The sequence below is a fragment of the Malania oleifera genome, chromosome 9, assembly GCF_029873635.1.
Source record: "Malania oleifera isolate guangnan ecotype guangnan chromosome 9, ASM2987363v1, whole genome shotgun sequence".
Taxonomy (NCBI): Eukaryota; Viridiplantae; Streptophyta; class Magnoliopsida; order Santalales; family Ximeniaceae; genus Malania; species Malania oleifera.
In genome coordinates, this window is record NC_080425.1 from 2,009,759 (window position 1) to 2,030,708 (window position 20,950).

The window sequence follows — 20,950 nt, forward strand, 5'->3', positions numbered from 1 at the left end:
TGAAAAAAATAGGTATTCATTTTCATCCAGCAAGCTAGCAATTGCTTCCGTATCAAAGTACGTGTCCATCTCCTCCCAATGCAAAATCAGCAGAAGTCATCAATAAAAACAGAACAACGCTACGTGTCCACCAAAAACCCTAACCATTCATGCAAAACCCCTAGAAGACAAAACCCCTCACGTGCCACCCTCCCTCCTCACGTACCACGTGCCCCCCATGCATCCAACCCCTTCTCCCTATAAAACCATGCCAGCCCTTCGTTCTTTCATCAAAACCGATTAATTTAATCAATGGCTATGGTGATGAATCCGCAGAGCCAAGGGGGGCTGTCTTACCAGGTGGTGAGGGCGTCCACGGCCGTCACCATAGGCAGCTCGCTGCTGGTGCTGTCGGGCCTGACGCTGGCGGGGACGGTGATAGGCCTGGCGGTGGCCACGCCGGGGCTGGTCTTGTTCAGCCCCGTGCTGGTGCCGGCGGCGATCACGCTGTTCCTGGTGACGGCGGGGCTGGTGGCGTCGGGGGGCCTGGGCATGACGGCCGTGTACGTGTTCTACTGGATGTACAAATACCTCTCCGGAAAACACCCCGTCGGCGCCGACCAGATCGACCGCGCACGCGTCAAACTCACCGGCACCGCCATGGACATCAGGGAAAGGGCGGAGCATCTCGTAACCGGATCTTAGGTTGCAGGTGGTTGACGGGGGCTGATGCATGATGGCTGCGGCGGAAAGTGTTTTTTTTTTTCCCTTTTTCTTTTGTTCTTTCTTCTTTTTAGCCTGTGGTGATGGTGGTTGAAGTGGTGTCCGTAGTTGTATTTTGAGTCCTTAATTTCTGCGTATGTGCTGGTTGATCAAGTAGGAAGTCGATCACGATGGATTAGCTAGATACATATATCATAAATTGGATCTGTTTCACTGCTATGTGTATGTGCTGTGGTGTTTTAATTTTTATTTCAATGGAGTTCTTGTTATTGAAATCATTTGGATAAGTATAAGCACCGTTTCAATTTTATTATCCATGTATGTTGAAATAGATAGAGGAACAAGCGAAGAAGGTTGAAAAAATTCAGGTGGTAGAGGTTCGAGTGTTGAAGAATAGAGGGATGAATTTATCATATCAGATTAGTCCAAAGAGTTTTCGACACTACTGTCTTAAAAAAGAGAAAAAAAAAAAATCTCAGTAGAGACATACGCTGAGTTTGTCCCTGCTGTTGGTTGTTCTGCAGCAGTAGAATGAAAAGAATTAGGTAAAGAATTTCGGTCTGAATTCATTCTTATTTTTTATTTTCAAAATGTTGAATACAAACTTAAATTGTTAAGCTTTTTGAATTTATATAATATAATTTTAAAATAATAATTTTTAACTTTTAATATAAATGTAGATCATTAAGAAAACAAGTGATGGTTTTCGGAATCTTTTAAAGCAAAAAGAATAAAGAGTAAAATGAACTTGGTCTCGTCTCATTCTTATATGAATGACAAAATTCATGACCAACTGAAATTCTCTACGATCTTTTCCTTAACCATTCATCTTTAAAGTTATTCTTGAATATACAAATGCAACTAATTAGGAGCCATTTATCGTCGTTGTTCTTTAACGCATCTGCCTTTCGATGAACGCTTGAATGAACATTGCAGTCCAATTGAAATCCTCCCCTTCTCTCTTTATGGAAGCAAACACAAGGAACATATGCATGAATATTCAAGTTCAATTCAAATTTAATTCTCATAAACCCAATTTTCACTTGTTAAGTTTTCACTTGTTAAAGATTGGAGGAATCTGAGGTGGGCATCAATTTGATAGCAAAAAAATAGTTATTTTAAACTCAATTACGCATATAAGCGCCCATCCTTCTTTTCTCAATACATGACAAACTTGTTCAGTCACTTTTGTGTTCTAACTACTCCACGAAAGTTATTGTTGATCACTTTGACTAAATGATAATCTAGTTTCGTACAACCTATTAAGAATCATTACTAAATTATGGGGATCCACTCATCATTACTCCTCTTCCACCTTTTTACATCCACAGAAATACATATATGGACATTCCAACTTAATTCTCACTCATAAGCCCAACCTTTGCTCAAACGAGTCTACTCACAAGCAAAATCTTTACAATACCTTGACAAAGAAAAAATATACTAACGTGTTTAGAACCTAAAATTGGGAGTCCAAATTTTATTGTGCATTTTAGATGGGTAAAATAAAATGATTTTTAGAATTTAAAAAATTAAACAAATATTTGTACTTTTGGCCTTTTTCTTTATGATGCCAAATAATAATCGAAGATATTTTGAGCACCTCATTTGCTTAAAGGAGTATTACTCTCATTAGTTAGGGGGACGATGAACTTCCTACTCGCACTTCTCAAAACAATCTCGCATTCTTTAATGAGTATTAATATTTTATATTACGTTATAAATATTTAAATATGTAAAACACAAACACTAGTAGGGCAAATACTGAATGGAAAAGAAAATGACAGAAACGCACTCAGAAAACATGGGGGAAAAACATTCTTACGCTTTTTGTCCCAAGATTTTTATGTTATTCTTATAATTTTACCTTCTCTCCAATTCTCTTCCCCACCAAAGAGAAGGTTAGGGTAAAGTCCCATGAGTTCAAATAAATTCACTTTCAAAAGGAAAAAAAAAGCTTCATTCTCTGGAATGCATCCACCGATCAAGACTCTAGCAACAATTTAAGTCGACGATCATCATCAACACTACACTAATTTTAGGGTTTGGACCAAGCCCCATCTGCTTTTCTAAGTGATGGAACTGACCCCCAAGTACATTTTGCTGCCTTTGCAGAAACAGTCAAAGGCCAGATTGAGCCATACCAACCCCAGAAAAGCGCAATGGAGTTTTGTGGACACATGCATACAAACCAGAAAAAAACAAGTACCGAAATATCATGGATCGCAAGGAGGCTACAAATTTAAACCTTCAGTAGATGTTCCCGAGCTTCGCTCTCTAGCTCAGGCCACAGGCTGCGGGCATAGTGAACTAGCATCTAATGGTTATGCTCAAAAAGCTCTAGCTCAGGGAGCTGCCCTTACATGCTTATCCAACTTTCTTCGAGACGGCAATAACATTGAAATTGATCGAGCCAGGGTTTTTCTTGATCACCCCCTGTATAACTTTAGCTGCATCCTGTCATAAGAAATTTTTCAAAAATAATTACATTACCAGGTAGACAAAACTGAAACCATACATATGTTTAATCCCCACGGGCCAAGGCTACGTAGAAAAACATCATGCTAGAAGGGGGATTGCATCACAGGTCATTCACATCAGGTTGAATTGAAGGTAACCCCTTCCCCTCAGGTATGCCACAACACAAACCCCAGCAAAGGTGCGTCCCCCACCCCACCCCTCCCCCCTCTCCCCTCTCCCTAGCCCCAGCCAAACACTGGGTCCAATGAGACATTTACATGTAGGAGCCTATTATGTAATAGATATTAACGCTGCATTTTGGAGCATGGATTTCAGACCTTGGATTTGATTTTGGTTGGATTTGGACAAATTTCAGTATGATTTTATGTATCTTATCCAAATCTAAGGTCTCTTCATACAAAGGGTAAGTCAATAAAATTGGGTTGCGGAGTCCATTCTAAACTCAACCCTAAAAATAAGTAGCACCAGAACCACCTAACCAATGCATTAGGCTTGGCTTGTGCCATGTGAAACCAACTGGTCATAACCCTGAAAAGAAGTAGCTGATGTTACTATCTTTAAGTGGTAGCGATCGTAGTGCTGAATGACATCAGATTTTAGGTGGGGATTATGAATTTGTTTTGAGATTTGAAGCAGGAATGGATGCTGCACTTCCACTCACCAATCTGTTAGCATATGTTCTCAGTTTGTCTCTGTCAGTCATGTCATGTTTGGTTTATACACCAACAGTTTTTTTTGATAATTAAATTGTTTATTTACCCAAAAGAAACACAATTTTTACTACCCTATTGTTGTAGAGAAACTTACCTGCAACAAACTGCTAGGTGAGGATGCCCCATGAGAGATTGGCCCCAATTTTCTACCATCAAGTTCATAAAGCTCTCCTACAAAACACATTTTACAGAACTTAATAAGCAGCCATTTTTATAAATTTTAGAAGCAATTACCAATCAGTAAGTACAACAGATTATTTGTTTGGCAATTTGTGAAGAGAGAAGGCAGAGGAGGGAGTTAGTGATTACCACCCACACATGTGAAGCAGATAAAATGAGTGTCTACATCACGAGAAGCCTGTCAAGAGAGATTTGTGAGACTGCAGAAAAAGTTTTTGGAACCAAGCAGAAAGACTGCACCTATTGATACTTTTATCCAAATTGAAAAGAAAATTAAAATATAATGGGAACTTCTATGCAACTCAGTGCAGATCTCAGTTGAGAGCTCCTGAACCAATTTTTAAATAACATTGCATTAACTGTCTAAGTAGGGTACTCATTCCCAAAGGTAGAGATTTTTCAACCTCTATATGGGTGGATAACCACAGTTTCTCGAAATGAGTGCATTTTAAGCCCAGAAAATAAGTTAGAACAAAATGCCCAAAATAAAAGATGACAACAACAACAAACTGCATCTAATCTAAGCATACATGTATATAAGATGGAAAACTGAGCCAAACTCGCATTGAAAAGAATAGAAACTAAAAGCAACCATATTGGAACTCAAGAATAACACTGTTACTGATAAATAGAATTAATTCCTCCTCTATGCACTTGGATTCCAGTGCCCACAAATACAAAAGCTTCCATCTAAGTGACCTGGCACCTTAAGACTACTTATCCAAGAACCAAATTATAATAATTCACTCACAATAAAATTAGTAAAATTCAAACTTACCTCTGTGTCACCTGCAGTAGCTGCAACAGAATGAGCAACTTCCATTTCTCTGTCCTTCTCAAGAAATGCCGCACGCTGCAAAATGTTGTATAGAAAATATTAAGTACATAAAACTAAGAAATAGAACAATATTTAAATCTATTATCAACCATAAAAAAAGACAAGAAAACAATAATAATAATAATAATAGCGATAATCATCATCATCATCGTTATAGTAGTAGTAATAGTAGTAGTGGTGGTGGTGGTGATAGCAATAATAATAATAATAATAATAATAATAAATGCAACCTCCAATGGAGTCATCTTCTCTGTAGATTTGAAGAACCTGTCGAAGAATGAGCCTTCACCTGGAAACAGGAAATCACAGAAATCAATTATTTTTGTTCAAAAAATAAAAGGTGCCACAGAATTTAAAACATGGACCTAAATCATTCTGCTTTAAGGACATTGGAAATAGTAATATTCGCAGGAAAGAAGTAACAAAAAGTATTTTGTGCTTTTTCCAGGATTTCCTTGCATAAAGTCCAACAAAAGGCACGCCAGCTAGCTTTTTACATGCTATTTTTTGTTTTTCACTCATTATTTCTTATAAATTTTTTGTTCAAAGAAAGGTTCTTGTGTACTCTTGTAGCATTCAGGGGGTGCTCGGTATAACTCATGAAAATGATTCGTGCCTTTCATGACACAAATAAATAAATTTTCCTTTAGCAAATCAAAAAAGAAATTTATTAGATTAGTGAGGTAGGATGGGAAGCTAGCCATATCTGACCCAATTTGGAGGCCAATTCTGACGAATAGGGTCTTGCTGTGTCCCAAACCAAAATGTGTTGGGTTTAATTAATTAGTAGCCTTATTGTAATTCGTAAATATGTATGTTTTAGGAGTGAGTTTACGACTTTATTAATTTTAGTTTCCCTTTATATATATTGGTAGGATGCAATGTCATAAGGAGTTTGGTAATGTGAAATTGAACTGGAATTTACATGGCATTTCAACCCCATCTATCATCTTCTTCCTTCTCTCTTCTCTCTCCTTCCCTCCCTCCTTGGCACCACATCAAGTCTCAAAGCACCATCATTCTACCTTCACTTCTTCTGCTTAGATGATCCTCATCCATTACTCCGTCTAATTTTTGTACTTACTTCCTCTAGCCTTCAAAAACTGGGGAACCTCCCCACTCTTCTAAACCAAAAGCCAAGAAGTCTTCTTCCCCTAGAAGATACAAGTGTTCCTTTCCATCCAAAATTCCAAATACCCGCAACACAGCATACAACACACATCTCCAAAGAGCTTATCTGGCTTTGCACTGTCCAAATCCTGAAAAAGAAATTGATAAAATATCCTCCAACAACTCTAGACAAACTCAACTCCCCCCAATAAACACCATTTCTTCTCTTTAAATGGTAGTTGACCCTCATTAAAAAAAAAAAATTTCCGCTTCTCAAAGGACTCAACTTGATCCAATCACCCCCACTCCCAAAACACAACCCAAACCTTCATCTTAATATCCATTTAAGACCAACCCAAAAAAGGAAATCCAGCCCTTTTCATCCAAAGGCTGAAGTGCAATATAACCCAGCTTATTTCCTTTTTAACACCCATTCTTCCCAACCATGACTACTGTTGAGTTGTCTATGAAGGTGGAATTGTTATTTGGTGGGTAGTTTCTACAAAGAATCAGACTAATGACATATAAAATATTTGAATTCTCAACAAAAGACAAGGGATTCTCATCTTTGAGAGACTACAAGTATAACAAAAGCATCCATCAACAAAAGAAGAAAATAATTAACCAGAAAACATGATAATAATTGAACAAAGTGCTAAAGAAAAAACAACTAATGAATCTTTGTTAAAACATGAGTACCAACTTAGCCGATATGTGTTCTACCCCTTCTTCTCAATGGCATTGGCAAAGCACTATACTCCTCCAAGAGTAAAGATGATTTTGTGAAGGCAACATAATACCGTAAGATCTATTTTCTCCTCTAATTCAGCACAAAACTGACGTAGACAAGGAATGGTAGGTAATCATGTAAAAATAAAAAATAAGAAAAATGGGGTTTGAACCAGTGTTTTAAAAGGCTCAATCAAGGCTCGCTTTGAGGCTTGCCTCAAGGCAAAGCATGCTTAAAACACCTCAAGGCTCAATCAAAAATACCAAATTCCAAAAAGGCTAACGCATTAGATGCTAAGGCTCACGCATTTATACAAAAAGCACACGTTTTGTGCCTTTTTAATTGAGACTAGATCATTTTGGGTCTGTGATTCTCAAGTTAGAATTAGTTAGAAAATTCTAACTACATGTTTAACTGGACTTGTATCTTACATCATGAAAAAAAAAAAACAATTTCTCAAAGGCTTACGCCTCACCTTTTGAGGGTCGAAACGCCTCGCTTATGCCTTTACCTTTTAAAAAATTGGTTTGAACTAGTCGGGTCTATTAGGACACCATGTCTAGAATCATGTAAATTGACAGATTCAGATAAATCAGTTAGATTCATTAGATTCACAAGGTGAATCAATAGATTCGGAAATGATTTGGCTGTTTTAAGATTTTCTGGCAAGATTTGAATCAATTCAGCGTGGAATTGATACAAATCATATTAATCGAATCTCGAATCGTAAAATTCTAACAATGTCTGAGAATACTTTGGAGACCATTACAAACACTATGAACAGGCTAACAACAGAAGTGGCAGGTGCCGCACAACTGCTGTACTTCTCCATACTTTTGAATTGCATGAAGGCTGCTGTACTCACCTATTCTCACATAACTGTTACATTGATCATTCAATTTGACGACTGCTAATGCGGTTGACCAAGAACAGTTAACAATTAAATAAAGGTGTTCAAACTACTACTCCATTAAAAACACAAGTTCTAGGGTCCAACCAAAAGTTGAGGGTATATATTTGGTATCATTGCTGTCTTTTTCTTTTTCTTTTTCTTTTCTGTTTATTCACAGAGAAAAAGCAGATTATAAAAACGCATTTATTTCTGTTGTCAGCTTTTTATTTCTCTTGCCGGCTTTTAGTTGTCTGTCAAAAAAAAATTAAAAACCAGATTTTATGGTTTTCAGTTGTTTTGGCAACCTATTGCCAAAAAAATTAATATCCAAATTAGTTTTTTTATTAAACCATTCATTTATACACTTTTAAATTAAAATCAAAATTTAAAATTTAAATATAATTAAAAGCAAAATATACATAAATATCAAAAAACAATAATAAAGCCAATTACAAAATAATTTTACTATTTTTCAATTATCATGTCTAATAAAATTTTTATTGTAAAGTAAATTTTGAAAGTAGAACAATTGAGTTAAATAATTATAATAAATTTTATTTTTATTATAGTAATTTTGTTACGTGTATTATTTGTAATTTTATTATTTTAATAATATTTTTATAGCATTTTGATTTAAAGATGAAAATGAGCTTTTTTTTAATTAAGTTTTTAATTTACATTAGTTTTATAAATGTTAACCAAACAAGTTGTTGGTTTCTAGTTTTTAGTTTATGTTTCTAGTTTTTTATTTTCGATTCTGTTTTTGTTTCTCTAATTTTTGGCAGTGATGCCAAACAGCCCCGAAGTGTTTCAAATGCTACGTCTTTGGGCATTAAGCTGTAGAGTTTCCTAATCAAGTCACAGCAATTTGAAGAACAAAAAAAAAAGGATGAAGAAACACATACCATTAATGTTGTGAACACCAGAAGTCTCAAATGACTTAGATAAAGATGAAAATGTGAGACAGAAAAATTTTCTGGTACTTCACTCTGTACTCTCTTAACAAAAGAATGAAGAAAATGAAGAATGAAGGAGAACCAATATTTTTAGAATCAGATGATCTGACAAACAACTTAACTCTTTGGTTATTGATCCAAACAAATACAAATGTAGTTTCTGAAGAAACTAAAGAACTTGAATTAAAAGGCAGTGCACATCCCAACCCACAAAGAGACAGCTTGGGCAAACAATGCCAATATGACTGTCCATGGTTGGTGCTTTCTTACATTCAAGACTGGTTATATTTTCAAGACACTGCAACGATACTTTCTTTCTCTCAAGATCTATCACCTTCTTTTAGGGAATCCATTGTTGGCTAGGATGATGCATATGAACATTTCTACACCTCCGCTGACAAGAGGTATAAGTTGATGCCATCTTGATATCTTCCACTAACTAGCTAAAATACACAAGAAGTCCCTTATGCAAGGAGATACTTCCTCTAATGGAGATGGTCTTAGGCCTCTCAATCAGGCTGAGTTTGGATAAGCTTTGTTCAAACTCTGTCCAAATAACAATTGCTCAGAGTCAAGCTCAACCCATTCTTTTCGAACGAGTTCGACCTGAATTCAGCCAACTCACATTTAAGAATATAATGGACTTATAATCAAGTAAAATCTTTCTGGAGCTCAATTTTAAAGTAACTTTAGATATACTTAGAAAAGAATGCAGTATATCAAAATTTTGAATTAAGATGTTAAGTAGATTATGATTGTAATGTTCTATTTACTTTAAAACAATATATATTATATGTGTATATAAAACATATGACAATTAAAATTAATTTAGGTTAAACTAAGCTAGCTCAAGCTCACCTACTCAAATTCAGTATCAGATTTTTGTCTGAGATCACAAATTATCAATTCAAGCCTAAGTGAGATTAATGCTGAGACAGAAGTCCCAGGTGAAATGTTGGACAAAAAGAATTGTCTAGCAGTTCACCAGCACTTCCTTCCACAAGATTGAAGCAAATGAAGAGAGGAGAAGCAGCATTTTTTAGACTTGAATGATTGTCACAGAAAACTTTACAGTTCAGTTATTAATCCTAACAGTTGTATAAAAGTAGTTTTTGAAGAAGTTAAGAAGTTAAATTTCAAGGCCAAATCACATCATGATCCATGCAAGATTACTGAGGTGAATAATACCAATGTGAAGGTCCATGGTCAATGCTTGCTTAACTGGTTCAATTATGGAGATAGTGTAGCATCACATTCTTCCCCTCAAAATCTATCACATTCCTTTAGGGGTGTCCATGATTCTTGGATGGGAGGGCTAACCATGATGCATATGAAGAAATGCAACTGTACAAGTTGATGCCATCTCATTTTCTCACTAACCAAGCTAAATGGCAGCACTGGTTCCTTCTATTGTGGTGAGGGGCAATTCCTCTTATGGTGATAACCTCATGACCCAGGTGTTTTACCAACTTGACAGAGTTGAGTTGTTCTCAGCAGGAATTTGTGTTCTGATTGTAGAGGAGGGAACCAGCCACCGGACGAATCCATTTGACCCAATTGGAGGGCGACTCCAAAGAATAGGGTGAAGGGCTTGTTGGTTCTTCAATCCAAATGTGTTAGGTTTATTTAATTAGTAGGGTTCGTAATTCTCCCACATAGGCTTTCACGATTGCAAATACTTCAAAATTTGCTACAGTGCGCACACCACCACCTAATTATTCATGTAGCTAAAGAAAAGAAATTTTGAAATGCATAAAAATAAGAAATCCAATAAGGACTCCAGCTGATGCTTGAAGCACTTGTGCAATTCCATGATAAAGAGGGCAAATTCTTCATTTGAACCCTCATCAACTTACTACTAGTAGCATTTTTAACTCAGTGCTTCATGCTTTTGCTTCCTCAACTTTTTTCTCAATTTAATTAATAATGACAATGCCACCAGTGACTTTACAATCAAGACTATCAACAACCAAAGGGTAAAAAGAGGAATAATCACCAAGACCACACACAAGCATCCATGAAAAAGGCAACACTTACAAGGCCTCACATTCCCACTCGCTATCAAAACACAGAAGCAAACATAAAAATTTAATAAGAAATTTCATGCATATATTTACAACAAGACTATCAACAACCTAAGTGAATAAAGATAAATAATCACCAAGACTATATTACTATAAGCATCCGTGAAAAATAATATGAGGTAAAACTTACGAAGCTTAATCTTAGAAGTGACATTCCCGACAGCATGAAGAAGCCCAATTGTTCCACAAGCATTTCCCACAGTTTGTATCATGAAATAAACTCTACTGCTTGGATCCTACAGGAAATAGCATCAATATGTCCAGATATAAATGCACAATGGATGAAGGAGGAATTTTTAATACATGGAGGACTAGTTTATTATTAAAAACAAATAAATAACTCAGAGGCAAGAAGTAAATCTTTATCAAAAAATTTTAAAAAAAATAAAATTCATATAATGCCTTGTGCCCTGTCATTTGAGTGTCTAATACAAAAATAATAATAAAAGATGATTTTATTTAATAAATTTATTTTTTCATATTTCTTTTGATAAGCCACTATTGTTTAATTTATTTTACACTATTTTGTTCAAGCTTATATGGGGCATTGGCTCATCAAAAGCAAGGGAGGAACCTATGTTTACTGAGAATGTGGACTGTCCACTTTGTGGGACGGGAACAGGATTGTGGTACGGAACAGGGTCTAAAATGTGGAATGTTTGGCATGTAATTAATTAGATATATTAAATATAAAAAAATGTAATGCCACTCGTATATTTTGAAGAGGATGTTGAGCTGTTCCTGAATCTGGAAGAGAGTTTCTGTTGTGGAATAGATTAATAATTGATAGAAATAGAATTAAATTGTGATGATTCCCCACTTTTACCTAATAAAAAGTTATGATATGTGAAAAATATTAAACTAAAACCCAGGATCATTAGGTTTAGCGTTCCGGAATGAAAATGTACCACATTTTGGAATGTTTGTACCAATACATGGTTCATTAGGGTGTTAGCATTTTTGGTAACCATCGATGGAAAGGTATCATAATTACAGTCCCTACTCCAATTGAAGGAATGGTCATTCCTGCTCTTTAAGGGGTGGAATGATGATTCCATTCCATTGGATTTTCTGCCAAAGCACCTTTAGGTACCAAACTCTACATGTCTCACTTAATACTAAATAGAGTAACAATAAAACAATATCTACTATTCATTTAATAAATTAATTAAAGAAATATGATAATGTCTAATGAAATAATATTTATATAGTACATCAAGTATCTTATTAAATAATATGAAACTATTATTAAAATAAAAAATTTAAACAAATAGCAGTATTTGACATAATAAGAAAATTCAGAGAAATACTACAGTAGCACAATATTTTATATTCAATATCTATCAGTATTTTAATATCTAAATACATGAGAATAATAAAGTAACAATATGAATGAGATAAAATAGATTATAATAACAATAGAATTAAACATGGAAATAATATTTAATATCTAATAGTTAGGGGAATATATAATTAAATATATAATAAAATATTATTAAATACTATATTTAGACACACTTAATGAAAAATTTAGTACTTTGAAAATATAAAATGCAATATTTAAATTTTTTACTGAATATAGAATTTATTTATATTATTATATAATATAATTGAAGGATATATAATATATCCTCCTACAATATAAATTCTCATATTATTTAATAATATATTATTTTTATGAAATATAAAAAAAATACTATATTAAATATTTTACATACAAACTTATTCACTAATAATATTTTTAAATAATAACTGTTGTAATTATTTATATTTAATACTATGGAATTCATTACGACATAATAAATCTATTTGTAATGTAATAATGTTAATAATATTAATATAAATACATTAAAGATATACTTTTTTTATTTCATGTAAATTGATGGAAAAGGTTTCAAACACCCGACCCCAAGTAGGCTTAAGGCTTGGTTTTTTGTTGTTGTTGTTTTATATAATTTTATTTCATAATGAATTTAATTTATAAATAATTATTGCTTAAAAATATTACATAAATATATTATTTAAAAAATTGTTAAATAAATAAGCCTATTTTTTTATTACTTAAGTGTCATATTTTAAGTTTTAAATTTCAACCCAAAGAAATATCAATAATTTAACACAAATTTCACTGCATTCCCATAGTTTCATGACACAACAAAAATTGGAATGGAATTGAACATAGTGTTATAGACTAAAACCAAACACTTAAATTGTTTTGTTCACTGAATTTCATTCCTACCTTCATACCATTTTGATCTCATTCATGCCTCAATTCCACTCAAAAAAACCAAGCATCAAGTTAATCTCTTGTACTAATTCAACATCTTCCCTGTGCTCCTTATTTTACACACTCTCTTATGCCCCACTGCAAATCCGAATGCCCACCCAGCATCTACAAAATCTTTTAAAACCCTTGACACAAGTTTTCTGCTCAACGTAAATTACTAAATTACTAAGATATTAAGTACCAGAAGGAAACACATGTGAACATCAAATGGCTCTGTATGGTGTAAGCTTGATAGAGTTATGATAAACCAAGACTGGTTCCTTACAGACTGGATCGTGCACACTAATTTCCAATTTCCAGGTTGTATTTCTGACCACTCTGTTGCTCTTGTTTCTTTGTTCTCTGAACAGGAGTTGGGCAGACCTCTTTTTAAATTTTTCAAAATGTGGGCCACGCATCCTGACTTTCAGGACAAGGTTAGGGTGGGTTGGCTGAAGGAATTTGAGGGGAGTAGTCAGTTCTGCCTCACAAGAAAATTACAGTCTCTTAAGAAGCATTTACGTACTCTTAATGCCTTGCAATTCTCTCATATCTCATCTCGTGCACAGAAAGCTTGTGATGACCTCTTGGAGGCCCAAGGGAAGTTACATGAAGCCCCTGACTGAAGAATTGAAAAATGTGCTGAGAACCAAAAGAGACAAAGCAGAGAAATTGGGGGAGGCTAACAGATTGTTCCATCCACAGATGGCTAAGAGCAAATATTTAAAATCCAGTGACAGGGGTTCCTCCTTCTTTCATGCATTGCTGAAAAGAAACAAAAACAGGAATCACATCACGTCTATCATGAAACAGAATGGAGAAAGAACTAAATCCTATGATGAGGTGGCAAATGAGTTTGTTTCCTACTTTTATCAACTGCTGGGTACTGAAAATGAATGTACAAGAATTGATATACAGGTAATCAAAAGAGGCCCTGTTCTCAGTGATGCTAGAAAAAATAATATGATCTTGGCCCCTTCTGATGAGGAAATTAAAGAGGCTTTGTTTGGGATTGGTGAGGATAAATCTCCTGGGCCTGATGGGTTCTCATCGGGGTTCTTCATAAAGAATTGGAACATTGTTGGGCCTGATTTTGTTAATGCTGTCAGGGAATTTTTCCTGAATGGAAGACTCTTGAAGCAGTTCAACCACACTTGCATTACCTTGATCCCTAAACTCAACCATGCGAATTCTGTAAGTGATTTCAGACCAATCTCTTGCTGCAATGTCATCTATAAGGTTATTTCGAAACTTATTGCTGCAAGATTAAAACCTGCTCTTGATGATCTGATATGCCCTGCACAAGCTGCATTCATCAATCAAAGATGTATGTTAGATAATATCTATCTTGTTCAAGAACTGGTTAGGAGTTATGGTAGGAAAAGGATTTCTCCACAATGTATGATCAAAGTGGATTTGAAGAAAGCTTATGATTCAGTTTCTTGGGGCTTCCTTAAAGAATTATTGGAGCTGCTGGAATTCCTAGAAATTATGATAATCTAGATTATAGAGTGTGCGTCAACTACTTCGTTTTCTATTGCTTTGAATGGAAGGTTTAAGGGCTTCTTCCAAGGGCGGAAGGGCTTAAGACAAGGGGGACCCCCTATCTCCCCTTCTGTTTGTTCTGTGCGTTAAATACCTATCAAGGCTTCTCAGATCCATACAGAACAAGAATGACTTTAAATTTCACCCGAAGTGTGAAAGTTTGGGGATCACTCATCTGGCCTTCGCAGATGATTTAATGTTGTTCTCTCGTGGTGATAATGCTTCTATCAAATATCTGTTGAAGTGCGTCAATGAATTTTCCTACTGCTCAGGGTTGACAGTCAATCTAAATAAATCTAATTTCTACCAAGCAGGAATGAAAGACTCAGATTTGGATGATGTGCTGAGGTTGTCTGGTATGAAATTAGGTGCTTTTCCTTTTAGATACTTGGGAATTCCTCTGCTGTCTACAAAGCTGAATTCAGTTCACTATAAACCCCTCATTGACAGCATCTCCAATCTGCTCAAGAGCTGGCCAGGCCACACATTATCTTATGCTGGCAAGCTTGAGATTATTAATTCTGTTGTACAGGGCATGGAATGCTTTTGGCTTGCGATTTTCCCGATTCCACTGAATATTTTGAAGCATGTAGTTAAACTTTGCACAGTTTTCCTGTGGGGTGGAAAAAAAAGGTATCTTGTGGCCTGGAAGGAGGTGTGTTTGCCAAAAGCTGAAGGTGGTCTTGGTATACTTGACCTAAAAAATTGGAACAAGACCCTCTTAACAAAGACTCTTTGGAATATTCACTCAAAGAAGGATAGCTTGTGGACAAAAAGGGTGCACCACTACTACTTGAAGGAATCCAAGATCTGGGATGTCTCTCCAAACAAACGAGATTCATGCCTTTTCAAGAAGATAATGGAGTTGAAAAACCAAATTGTGCTAAAAGCTGGTAGCATTGATCTAGCTATAGAAATGATGAACAAATGGGGAATAATGCAAAAAAAATCTATGAGTTCTGGAGGGAAAAAAACCATAGAGTTCCATGGTTGAAAGGGGTGTGGTTCAATGGGAGCTTACCTAAACATGCCTTTTGTCTTTGGCTTGGAGTTAAAGGAAAACTACCTACTTGTGATAGACTACCAGTGGAAGGAATTGAGCAGAGTAGTGTGTTTTGTAAGGAAGAGTTGGAGACACGGGATCACTTGTTCTTCAAATGTAAATTTTTGGAAGAAGTGTGGAGAGAAATTAAAGGGTGGATGGGCCTAAGGCGATCTATGTCTACCATTAAGGCTGCCACCAAATGGATCCATAAAGAAGTGAAAGGTAATGGTGTCCATGCGGCGGGAAAAAGAATTGCTCTTGCTACGATGGTGTACTTTATATGGCACTTTAGGAATAGATATAGATTAGAAAATCATGTAATCTCCCCTATAGAGTTGGTAATTGTGATAAAAAAAATATGTCTATAGGGCTGTTTTTGATAAATTTGATATGTTTCTTGTTTGATTTGCTTGGAGTGTTGTACTTGGATTGACTTTGTTAGCTACAAAGGATTGGCCATGATTGGTCTCCGGGTATGCCCGGGTTATGATGTATATTGTTTGGCCTGGGAATGCCCAGTGTATTTGTAAGTATTCTTTTGATCAATACATTTTACCCCATTTTGATCCAAAAAAAGTAAAGAGTTACCAAAAAAAATAAAACATGAATACAACTATCAGTGAAAATTTAAAAACTATCTATTTGAAATCAATTATCATTCACATCAAGGTTGAAGAGTTGAACATATCGAAAGAAGTAAAACTGTTGAGGTTAATGTGTCCCAGTTATGCTGTCATATAAATAACCAGCAAGAACTTGTGTTGAAACAGGTTAAAACCCTTATTTAAAAAAAATAATAATAAATAAAAGATTAAAAAAAGGAGTGGAAATAAATGGTAAGATATACAGTCTAAGGGTATCACAATATACTAACTTCTAGAGACGCTAACCTCGCTTAAGGTTTGGTAAAAAGACGCCGACCTCTCCTGAAATTTCAAAAATTCACCAAACCTTACATGAGGTTTGACAAAAAAATGTGGACCTCCCTAGGGGCTTCCCTTAAGATTTGGCAAAAAGAAGTGGACCTCAGAGTATCAAAAATCATATTTGGCAAAAATTCAAGCAACGAAAAGTGTACAAGTATCCTAAAAAAACCAAATGTCAAGGAAAGTTCATAGGATTTCAAAAACCTTAGGGGAAGCTTGTGTCTTTTTCTCAAACTACAAGGGAAGTCTGTGGAATTTTGAAACCTCAAGGAATACATTGTTTGGCCAAAACTCAAGGGAGGTCAATGTCTTCTGCCTAATATTCTAAGAATTCTAAAAACCCAATATGACCATGAGGGGGAAATTGTAATTGATATATTGATCTCGACTGTTATAATCCTTGTTCAAGTATCTGTCCAAGTGAAAGACATCTCCAAGTCCCAATAAAATAGCATTGCTTTCATGAACTCATCTTACCCATAAAAAATATGGTTAAAAGAAAAAAAGGAGGGAAAAATGACCAAGTATGCATGGTCAGAGAGAGAGAGAGAGGCATCAAATATAGAAACACATGTCAGTCTAATTAAAAAATGAAACACATAAAACATGATGTAATTAACTTATGCATTAGATCAATCAACTCTCATCATTCAGAAAATCTAGGAAGCCACCACAGCTTCAATAGTACAATGATGCACGTCTAGTGAATGAACAAAATGTCATTACACTTACCTTCTTAACATTGTCCTCCAATAGTCTCTCTTTTTCCGTCTGAAAACAATCAAAATTCCATTTAGATATGCCAATCAAAAACACATTCTATTAATCACATGAAGCAAAGCGATCAATATTCACTGCTAGAAAAAAGGGAAAAAGATAGAACTTCAAAAGGCACACCTCAGGGGTTAAGGGGTAAAGAAATAGGACAGCAAGCACGGGCTTTGGGACCATCTCTAAGAGTTCTTCATCTAATCCATACACATCATAGCACTCCACCTCATCCTCGGTAAGACCTAGGCCCCAAAGGAACTGCACCACGACATAGTTGAAAATAAATTCAAATTGCTTTCCCACATAGACACAAAAGTATTTTTCTTAAAAATAAAACAGTAAAAAGGAAATTGGTAAGACTCCTGTAATATCCAAACCATTTACTCATAAGGCTCCTGTGTCCTCAAAATATTAGACAAAGTTTTCCATGATCATCTATTTTGGATGCTAAAATCGTTAGATTAAACTCCTTTTAGAACACTCAAATCAACTCATTGACATAGGCACGGCATGATATTATTGGGATCCTAGCAGCTGTAAAGTAGGAACCGCAAGTAAGACCAAATAAATAGATTTTAAAAAGAAACCATTTATTTCACCGAAAACATTTCCACATGAATTTTTCTGAAGGGGAGAGCTTAATTTCAGGCTTAAAACTGGATTTTTTTTTTTTTTTTTCCTCTTTTCCACAAGGAAACTGTAGAACGTGAAACTTTTGAGCAAAAAATAGTTGCAAATTGTACATGGAAATGAATAGGATGGATCGAAGAAAAATATTCTTCATTGGCAATTAGACCTGGCAACTAGTTTTTGCAAAACCGAACAACTCCAAACAGTGCAATCAGTTCAATCCATAACGTCACATATTTCTCAGCAAATCGAGCATGGAAGAAACAGTGAGCAACCTTACACACCAAAACTCAAGAAAACCCTAACATCCGCTGCTTCATCGACAAAACCGAGAAAATGTATATTAAAATGAAATAAAATCCCCACATATTACTTACATATTGCTTTGGCCTCCAAATAAATAAAACTGAAGAAAAAAAATGAAAAATGAGGCTTCGCTGTATTCTTTGGGTCCAAATAACTAGAAATCTACAATTCAAGATGATCAGATTTCCGTCATCTTCCTGCAGCCAGACGAAAACGAGAGAGAGAGAGAGAGAGAGAGAGAGAGAGACCTGATTCATGACATCGGGGTTAGCTTCGAGAGGAAGCCATCTCTTGGTAGAAGAGCTTTCGTCCATGGCTTTTCTTCGCTTTTCCTTTCAGCTGCTTTGTCAGAGAAAATGCCAAACGCGAAGTGAAGATTTTAGTTCGGAAGAAGAAATGGAGCGTTCGACGGAATCGTTCCCTCTTCGCTTTACATATACGTTTTGAGTTTTGGGAACGCTAACCGGCGCACCGGAAAATGGATGAGCATGATGTTTTGTTGTGATATTAAAGAACAAATACCAAACATAAATCATGTATACACGACATCAAATTGCATATATTTAAAATCACTATTCACAATAAATGAGTGCAAAAATAAAATAGTTACTTATTAAATAAATAAGTTGAAAATACATTAACACTATGTTTGATAGATTTTAGATTTATATTTATATTGAATTTGAATAAAATGTAATATAAAATGTGTACTAAAAATTATCCAAATTTATCCATATTTAAATTTAAAATTTGAAATTCATGCTCTCAAACACAACGTAAGAGGAAAAATAAAAATTACTAAGTCATAACCTGTTATGAGGATGTGAGTGTTAAGAATTCTACTTATAAGTTTGTCACACATTGGAAAAATTGAATGGATAATGAGTGCTTATATACATAGTTGAGTCTAAAACCGAATAGGCTTAAACTTTTGGGTCAAGTTAGTGTTCACCTATGTATATTAAGCCCAACCATGGACTCCTCTGGTCCTAACAAGTGATATCAGAGCCGACGATTTGTAACTCTGGGTCAGAAACATCGTAAAATGTCTCACATCTCTGTCGTGAAACTAATTCTTCTGACGTGCTAATAGTTGGAAGACCAAGTGTGTGACCAAGGTCAATAAGAATCATCTAAGCCTAGGATGGATCTGAATAGGGTCAACACGTGGGAGGTAGGATTGGTTCGGAGGCACGTGGAATGCAATTCGACACACATAAGGCGCCAGTGGTAAGGCTCAATTGAGCTCCCAAAAGGGAGACAGTGTCCGTTCAAGGGAGAGCTGTTGGAACTCACAAGTGAGGAGTAGATTATTGAAAATTTCACTTGTAAGTTTATCCCACATAGAAAAATTGAGTGAATGATAGATACTTATATACACAGTTGAGTCTAAAACCTAATAGACTTAAACTTTTGGGTCAAGTTAGTGTTCACCTATGTACATTAAGCTCACCCATAGACTCTTCCAATCCTAACAGTAAGAATATATAATTTGGTTTGTCCTGCTCAAATTAACCGATTTGAATCAACTTATATATAAACAAATATTTTGAAAAACAAGTTTGCCTGTGGAATGAAAAATATAAAATAGAAGCATTGTGTGCCATTCAAAACACCCAAAACTCACCTTTAATATACACTACATTTCAACTTTATAAAATTCAAGTTACAATTTTATTTATATTATTAGTGGACAGAATAAACTAAAAAAATTAATTTAATTCAATTCGAATATAAAGCTAAACTAACTTTGTTTATGCAAAATTATATACCAATTAAGTTGTCAAAAAACAAAATTATTTTGGAATGTGATATAAGCCTAAAAGGATTTTTTACTTAGTTTACTGAGTTTCAATTATTAAAAAAAAAATAGACAACAACAACAACAACATTCACCAGCAGAGTTACCTCCACAGTCTTCACCTGTTTGCCAAAATATGCACAATCACATAGGGTACTAATGTTGAGAGCAGCCACAACCCACCAGTGTTAGGATCTTTAGCTTGAGTTGGGGATCCCTATCCATCAAATCAAATGGGCTTCAAAGTCTGCCTTCTAATCATCCCACTTCCATCCCTCTGTCTTTCCCTTTTTAACCACAAAGTCAGCTACAAATTTGAGGAGAGCATCAATTTGATCCAAAAAAGTTATTTTAAACTCAATTATGCATATAAGCCTCATCCTTCACTTTGTTTTCTTAAAACATGACAAACTCATGAATAAAATTTTTAGCAATCTATGACTCACTTACAATCTGTCGGTTCTAACTTCTCCCCTTAAACGAAAGTAATTCTTGATCATTTAATTTCATACAACCGACTAAGAATCAATATCATTTAGTCAATCTAGTTTCATACAACCGATTAAAAAGAACCATTACTAAATCATAGGAGTCCACTCATCATTACGGTATACATGCATGAACACTCCAACTTAATTCAAACTCTCTTTTAGATAGAAATCCTCTCGCTCACAAGCCTAATTCTCCAACCACTGCTCAAATGAGTCTTATCGCCATATTTTACATGTCTCCAATTGCATTTCACGTACCTCTAAGCCAATCTTATCTATCAAGCCTAAATAGTCTTTATTATTCTCCATCACACAACTTGGTCTTTCAACTATTAACACACTGATATCGCTCGCCTATATTCGATCAATGGCTTTGATACTATTTGCACTATTTGCTAGAATTGAGAGGCCTCATGAATAGGCTTGCTATACAAGTGAGCACCAACTTGATCTAAAAGTCCAAGTCCATTGGATCTTGAACCC

The 20,950-nt window shown here is 35.2% G+C and overlaps 2 protein-coding genes across 2 annotated transcripts; one reads left to right on the forward strand and one right to left on the reverse strand.

The window, feature by feature from the left end:
* The first annotated feature begins 266 nt into the window (after positions 1–266).
* LOC131163736 (oleosin 1-like) lies at positions 267–977 on the forward strand. The gene has a single exon (XM_058120438.1). The coding sequence runs from the start codon at positions 292–294 to the stop codon at positions 682–684; it is 393 nt and encodes a 130-aa protein (XP_057976421.1). The 5' UTR covers positions 267–291; the 3' UTR covers positions 685–977.
* Positions 978–2,704: 1,727 nt separating this feature from the next.
* On the reverse strand, positions 2,705–18,715 carry LOC131163735 (ubiquitin carboxyl-terminal hydrolase 3-like). The gene is made up of 9 exons (XM_058120437.1): positions 18,424–18,715; positions 17,366–17,497; positions 17,201–17,239; positions 10,817–10,922; positions 5,145–5,203; positions 4,855–4,929; positions 4,206–4,254; positions 3,991–4,067; positions 2,705–3,159 (listed from the first exon to the last, which is right to left on the reverse strand). Exons 1-9 carry the CDS (start codon positions 18,487–18,489, stop codon positions 3,070–3,072), a joined length of 693 nt encoding a protein of 230 aa, XP_057976420.1. The 5' UTR covers positions 18,490–18,715; the 3' UTR covers positions 2,705–3,069.
* Positions 18,716–20,950: the final 2,235 nt, after the last annotated feature.

Coding starts and splice junctions, on each gene's coding strand:
- LOC131163735 (XM_058120437.1), bottom strand. CDS start 18,489: ATGGACGAAAGCTCTTCTACCAAGAGATGGCTTCCTCTCGAAGCTAAC. Junction 4,930..5,144: donor AGAAGATGACTCCATTGGAG/GTTGCATTTATT, acceptor AACATTTTGCAG/CGTGCGGCATTTCTTGAGAA. Junction 3,160..3,990: donor CACCTAGCAGTTTGTTGCAG/GTAAGTTTCTCT, acceptor TTCTTATGACAG/GATGCAGCTAAAGTTATACA.
- LOC131163736 (XM_058120438.1), top strand. CDS start 292: ATGGCTATGGTGATGAATCCGCAGAGCCAAGGGGGGCTGTCTTACCAG.